We start from the raw sequence: 7,438 nt of genomic DNA, 5'->3' as shown, positions 1-7,438 counted from the left end.
TGTTAATGGGACCCACACTGCACAATTCAACTAACTATGGGAATACTGTGATGAGTTGAGAAGGTGCAGTCCTGGGAGCACAATATTGATGAAGGTGCATACTTATGAGGATGGTGATTTGGCAGCTGAGCATGGATTGGCAACCGGGCTGCCATATTTTGAAAGAATGTACATCTGCCTTGAAGGTTGCAAGAAGGGCTTCTTGGCAGGGTGCAGGCCAATCATTGGTCTAGATGCATGCCATCTAAAGACCAAGACAGGTGGTCAGCTGATGTGTGCTGTTGGCAGAGATCCCAATGATGAATACTTCCCATTCGCATATGCAGTAGTAGAGACTGAAACAAAGGACAGTTGGACCTGGTTTCTTAATTTATTGCTTGCTGACATAGGAGATGACAAGCAATGGGTGTTCATATCTGACCAGCAGAAGGTATGTTGGTAGCTTTATTACTTGTTGAATTATTTGTAGTTAATGGTAGCTTCATTGCTTGCTGAATTAAATGATTGTGCTTTGTAGGGGTTGGTGAACACCTTTGTTGACAATTGGCCACAGTACGAGCACAGGATCTACTGCAGACATTTATACCAAAATTTGAGGAAAAATCATCCTGGTGTCATTATTAGAGACCTTTTTGGAAAGCAGCCAAGGCTACCTATCGGCAAGCATTTGAGAGGGCAATGAATGAGCTAAAGGAGGTGGATGAAGATGCATTCAAATGGCTGCAATCTCAGTCAACAACTATCTGGGCTAGGCACATGTTCAAAAGTGATGGGCAGAGTGACACGGTCTTGAACAACATGTGTGAAAGCTTCAACAGCACGATAGTTAAGTTCAGGAGCAAACCTATAATCACCATGGTATGCATAATTCTCCCTTTCATGTGCATTATGATCCATAGACCTATGTAATTCATGAATGATTAATTCTCCCTTTCTCTCTATGTGCTTGCAGCTTGAGTGTATTAGGCTATATCTGATGACTAGATTTCAAGCAAACAGAGAAATGATTACGAAGGTGGAATCTGAGTTGTGTCCTAAGATAAGGAAGAGGCTGTACAAGGAGAAGTTGGCATGCAGCAAGTGGATAGCATGTTGGGCTGGTCGTATGAAGTTTGAAGTGAAGAATGGGCTTGAGAGTTTCATTGTGGACTTGGAAGAGAAGAAATGCAGCTGTAGGAAGTGGGACATAGTTGGCATACCATGTTGCCATGCCATTTCTTGCATATTTTTCAACAGAGAAGATGCTGAAAAGTATGTCAATGCTTGCTACAAAAGGACTACCTACATTGATTGCTATGAACCCATTATAGAGCCCATCAATGGCCAGAATATGTGGGGTCCTACTGGATTGCCACCTGTGCAACCCCCTATCAAGAGGAGACCTCCTGGCAGGCCTAAGAAGAAGAGGGCACTGGAGCCTGATGAACCTAGAAGTCACAGAAAAAAAAGAGGCCTAGGCATCTCAAAACAATGCAAGTTATGTGGGAAATTAGGACACAACAAGAGGAGCTGCAAGGGAGAAGTAGGAGGGAACTCCTCCTTACCTGGGAGTGCATCCCAAGCCAGTGGGACCACTAGAAGGGTAAGTATACACTTTGACTTAGATATCCTCATTGTTTTGTTTTTCAGTTAGCAAACTATTAATTGTTATTGTGCTTATGCTTGCAAGCAGCCAAGGATGCTCAGCCAACAGTACACAGGGCACAACCAAGCTCTAATGATGATGTGACCACAAGTGCACCTCCAACCCCCACTGATAACCAGTCCAATCGAAGACCAAAAAAACAGAGGAAGAGAAGTGCAGTCACTACTGAAACCTTGAATGCAACTGGGAATGCAGCAAGATATATGGCAGCAATGAGAGCTGCTAAAAGATAGCAAACTGAAGCAGGACCTTTTTTTTTGTTGTGTTATATGTTGAAGCACTCTTCATATATTTATGTAACTGCTAGAACAATTGGCATATGTTTATGGGCTGACCAAATCCTTTTTTGTATGAATGTGCTTTGTCACATATTTTGTAATTATTGTGGTACACCAAAAACTACCATTGGTGTTAAATATTTTGTAATTATTCTCCCATTGTTATGATGATTCAGCTTCCATTATTCAGATTTGCTTTGCTGGTTTTTAGCTTTGGTTTTTAAAATGCTTAAACTCAAATTTGCTGGTTTTTAGCTTTGTTGGGCAGTTTGGTGATTATGCAGATTTGGTAAGCATTGGAGTTTAATATGCTGGGAGTAGCCACTTTAATGTGTAATGATGTATGAATAAATGTGTAATGATGTATGAATAAAGAGCTGCTGGTTTGGTAAGTTATGCAGAAACTATGCAGGTTTGGTAAATTATGCAGGCTGCTGGTGATGCATGCAGGTTTGGTAAATTTTGCAACCAGCTCCTTTAATACATAAAGAGAATTTTGTAGCCATTCAAAATTGCAGGCTGCTGCTGGTTTCCATTCAAAATTGCAATGTCAAATTGACAGTTGATGCACAGTTAATATCACAAACTGCTTTGGCACAAACACTTAACAATAATGTAATAAATTGGTACACAAATCATAGATTAATTAAAAAGACCATATTCCATTGCTAAAGTCTTGGATTGCAAAGAGAATTACACCAAAAAATCAGGCCTTTTCCCACTACTACAAACAACACATTCCAACACAAATTATGGCCTTTTTCCACTAATACATACACCAAAATTTAGGCATTTTGCCACTAATACATACAACAAAATTCAGGCCTTTTCCACTAACACCTACCCACCTAATGACCCATTCCCCCCCACCTATTTAGCCAACCAGAAGAAGCATCAAACAAAGTAGCATCCCACTTATCACCAGAGACAGCCCCAGGCAAATGAGCAGCCTCTTCTCTCTCTTCCTGTAGCCTACAATTTGAGCTTCAAGGGTCAAAATCCGTTGCCTCTGCTCCGGAATCAGCACCTTCCCACGCTCGCAGATTTCATCATCAAGCCACTGAAAAAATTTACACTTGCGTCCAACCTAACACCCAAGGACCAGATAAATGATGTTAAATGAACAACCAAAATCATGAAAAACAGTAACAAATAGTATTAGCAAATACCACCTTACCAGAAACTAAATTAGTATTAGCACAATGTTCTTGTATTAGCACAATGTTCTTGTATTAGCACAATTTATATTGTCAGCAACAAGCTGAGTTTTTTTTTTTTTCCTTAAATTTTTTAAAATTTTTATTTATTTAAGAAAAGAAATTCTGGGTTAGACTTAGACTAAAGGGGATTGCAAGATTGAAGTAAGATTGAAACGAAAATGAACCTGAAGTGCTTCCAAAGTTAAAAACCCAGAAATTTAAAAACATTACAAAGAGAGATACTACCTTACCCAGTAATTTGGACAACCGTAGAACCTTCTTCCAGGGTTGTCAGATGTCCACGAAACGACCACAACGGGTCTCTCCGAGCAGAAGCATCGGGCTGGGCCCCTTTTCCTCAAGCTTCCACTCGATGACATCGAGCTTGAATCCATGGAAAGCAGTTGATTTGAAGGTGTTTTTGAGTTCGTGACTGGTGAGGGACTTCAATCCGTGTGGTGACTGATGAGCGAGGAGCTGAGGAAATTTGGGGGTTAGGGATTTCTATTTGGGTGATTTGGGGTTTTGCTTGGTTAGGGACCGTCACGTGAGTGGCAAGTGACTAGGAAGGGGCGGGAGTAACTAACAGTGGTACTGTAGCGATTATTTTATTATTGACTACCAATGCCGTTTGCCACATCAGCCATATCCGTTTATGAAGTAACGGTAGGGACTAAAATGGAACCGTTTTTCTGGAGAGGGACTAAAATCGGTAAAAAAAAAATTTAGGGACGAAAACGGGAATCGGGTCAAAATGTAGGGACCAAAATGTGATTTTCGCCTTATTTTTTTAGTAAAGGGCGAAAGAATAATTCGCTCTGCGCTCACCGCGTAGCCGCGTAATTGAAAACGCACCTACCCATCCTATGCTTATCAATAAACGACAAAAAGTGTGTGGTCGATGTGGTCAATTCTCAGATACATGTGGTGATTGCACGATCCACTTAACTCAATCCAGATGTCAATTCTCACTATAAATATTCTAATTTTTTTGCTAAACCGCACTATAAATATTCTACTCTTCCAATGTAAGGCAAACATTGATTATCCAGAAGGATGCACTTCGAGTTCGACCCTTAGAAATTTGGAAATATGCTTATTAGAAGTTGAAGTTTTACGAATGGAACTCAAAACGAAAAGTGTATTGTTTTTTAAATTACTATATTTCTTTCTTTTGCATAATGAATCAATAGTTTTTAACTTGCCCACTAACCTAGACTATTAAATTTAATTATCACCCATTTAGTATAATGACTAAGATAAAAAAAAATACTAATAAATTAAAAAAAAAAAACTAAATAGTAGGCAAACCATCATTTAAATTTCAATATATAAAAAAATATAATTAAATACAACCAATTACATGATATATTGTAGTATATTTTTATTAGGTATAATAATAGTTTGTTATGTTCATTCATAATGATATATAATAAATTTATTATTTTAATAACAAATAAAGATGAAAAAGAAAGGTCATAAGAGAGTTTATGAACCATACCATTACCTGATCACTTGGAGACTCTAAATTTTGAGATTTCAAGTTTCAACTATACAAGTGGTGGAGGTAGGATGTGTAATTGATATATGTTGCTTGGTGAAATCAAAAAGTCACACTCTCTACTTCATAAAAATGATGGAAGAACTGAAGAAATTAAAAAAGACCTGGAAGAAAAAGAAAAAGAAAAAAGGTAGATGAGTTAGGATCGATGTTGGAGATTTAAGGGAGATGGGCTAAGAAAAGTGTGAAAATTGCTTATTTAGCAAGTGCCTATCCAAATGCATCTGCCAGCGAAAGTTGGTGCTGTCTGCAACTATATGGTGGTGCTGATTAGGTAAGTTGTAAACCTGAAGGATGAAAACATTTTTTTCACTTTTATCTGTTGAGATAATTATTTAAAAAAATTGTGTGTTTAATGTAAGTTTGTGAATGTCTAATTATTGTAATTTTATTGATATAATATCACAAATATTTTTTTTTTAACCGAACAATGAGGGGCCAAATGCATATCTATTCCTTTAAAAAAATTAAAATGATTTGGATAACTCATAGTTAAGTATATCTACTCAATCTTTTTTCAAAAATTTGGGGAGACCATAGCCCCCTTCGGCCTCAATGTGGCTCTGCCACCAATTGCTGTAAAAATGACCATATAAATTATATGAATGGAGCAACAAAAGAAAAAAAAAACTCTTGCTAAGCGTAAAATGGACGCAAGCCGACTCCTGTAATTTGTTCTAGCCTAACTACTAGTACATTTCCTTCTCAAAACAAAACAAAAAACAAAAAACAAAAAAAAACTAGTAGTACATTTTTTTCGGCATGTGATGTGACTTGCTGTTCGTTTTTGAAGTCATACATTGCCCATTTTTGGTCGTTTTAGGATTTTGATCTTTTGTTGAATTGGGTAGAGTCTTAATTTAAACATATCTCAATCGGATAGGGTCTTACAACGGAGGGGATACCATTTAAGGTGAAGCACTTAGCCCCCATTTGAAAAGTTAGAGGAACCACATCAATTCGACCAAATTTTTCTATCTATTTTACACTAACAACTTACTTTTTCTATTTTACAATACTACTTTTACAAAACTCCCGCGTCAGAATATCTATTATGCACTCTTAACTTATTTAAATAATATTTTTTATTATTATTTTATTAATAAATATCTCTTCATTAATATATATATTTTCCACTCCACAAGTCCCAACCGTGGCTCTCTCTATCAATTGTCCTGTGTCTCTACTTTCTAGTTCTACCTAAACTCTCTTCCTCACTCAAATCTCAAACCCAAATCAGTAGCAGTCGGCAGCAACCTCGCAGTGGCAGATTGGCAGCAAACTAGCAGCGGCGGATCAACAGCAACCTGGAGGAGCAGATCGGCAGCAAATCAGTGGCAGATTGGGGCAGATCCAACGGGTTTTCCAGTGGGTTTTTCATGTGGGTTTCTCTTGGATTTTTCATATGGGTTTTTCCGGTGGGTCTGTGTGGTTGGCGCTGTGCTGAGTTGTAGTGATTGAGTTGAAATAATATTAAAATAATGGATAAACGGATTATAGTACCCGGGTAAATATATATAGTTACTGTAGTTCATGGAAATATTTACACATTTTTACACCTACTAATGTGGGTGTTTTTTTCTTAAAATATTTAAAATTTGTATTTTTCTCTATTTTAGAATACCATAGATAGACTAGACTGATGTGATTGTTCTTGGTAGGAAAAAAAATTCGTTTAAATGAAGGAAAGCAATTTTGTTTCCAAATAGTAAGTTTACTTTCCAAAGTCAAATCATAGGCTCATGAAATTAATTATTAATGGTAGTATCATGTTTCCATTTAAAAATGGCCCCCCTCTCTCTCACCGCAAAATTTGAACGTCCATACGTTGGCCAATATTGTAGTTTCCATGCATTAGTTTTGTACAGCTGTCGGCAAATGGTCGCAGACTTTATAATGGTCACTCTTTGTACTCGAGTTACACATATGCTAATATCTTGATAATAAAATTTCTATCTTTATTATCAAAAAAAAAAAAAAAAAAAATCACATTTTATCAAATCTTTCTATGAATTGCACATACTACCAACTTTTGTTCGGTTCATCAAAAAACTATCGACTTTCGTTTGGTTTGTTTCGATGAAAAATGTTATGTGAAGATAGTTTTTTGTATTTTCTAGTATTTGGTAGCATTAGAAAAAATGAGTTAAAGGAAAACTATTTTTGGTTAACATAAAAAGTATGACTTATTGTAAGGGTCGTTTTGTGTTAATGGGCTAGGGTCCATTCTATTGTACTTAACCCATTGAATGGTGGGTTAGGGAGTCAAAACTGGCCTATTATCCTAATGAGACTATGTCATAGGCCAGCTTGTGCGCAAGCCAAGTGTTCCCGACGTGTAGACAAGGCAGGGAGTGCTACAGCATACTGGGTATCTCAGCAAACACAGCTAATAATGCTACAACAAAATAACTAATACAACAATAGGGCTGTAAATGAACCAAGCCGATCATGAACAACTCAGGCTCGGCTCGATAAAAAGCTTATTCATGTTTATTTGTTTATAAATAAGCCAAGTTTGAGCCTTAGTTTTAGGCTCGTTTAATAAACAACCCAAGCCTAAGCAAAAAAATTTGTTCATGAACAAGCTCATGAGCTATTAGGCTTGATACAAAACAATTCAAGTATAGGCTCATTTATAAGTTTATATGTATGTTGATGTCCACTTTTGACGAAAGGCCTAATGGCGGAAGAAACCCAATAATAAGGAGATGGAAGGAAAAAGAAAATATGAATGGTAAAAGCAAGTTAGTAA

At 37.0% G+C, this 7,438-nt stretch overlaps 1 protein-coding gene across 1 annotated transcript; it reads left to right on the top strand.

The window, feature by feature from the left end:
• The first annotated feature begins 335 nt into the window (after positions 1 to 335).
• On the top strand, positions 336 to 1,878 carry LOC126691537 (uncharacterized). Its single transcript, XM_050386567.1, has 4 exons — positions 336 to 430; positions 518 to 858; positions 953 to 1,565; positions 1,673 to 1,878. Exons 2-4 carry the CDS (start codon positions 679 to 681, stop codon positions 1,876 to 1,878), a joined length of 999 nt encoding a protein of 332 aa, XP_050242524.1. The 5' UTR covers positions 336 to 430; positions 518 to 678.
• Positions 1,879 to 7,438: the final 5,560 nt, after the last annotated feature.

Source organism: Quercus robur, chromosome 7 (assembly GCF_932294415.1).
Source record: "Quercus robur chromosome 7, dhQueRobu3.1, whole genome shotgun sequence".
Classification (NCBI taxonomy): Eukaryota; Viridiplantae; Streptophyta; class Magnoliopsida; order Fagales; family Fagaceae; genus Quercus; species Quercus robur.
This window is presented reverse-complemented; position numbering and strand designations above follow the sequence as displayed.

Coding starts and splice junctions, on each gene's coding strand:
- LOC126691537 (XM_050386567.1), top strand. CDS start 679: ATGAATGAGCTAAAGGAGGTGGATGAAGATGCATTCAAATGGCTGCAA. Junction 859..952: donor GCAAACCTATAATCACCATG/GTATGCATAATT, acceptor ATGTGCTTGCAG/CTTGAGTGTATTAGGCTATA. Junction 1,566..1,672: donor TGGGAGTGCATCCCAAGCCA/GTGGGACCACTA, acceptor GCTTGCAAGCAG/CCAAGGATGCTCAGCCAACA.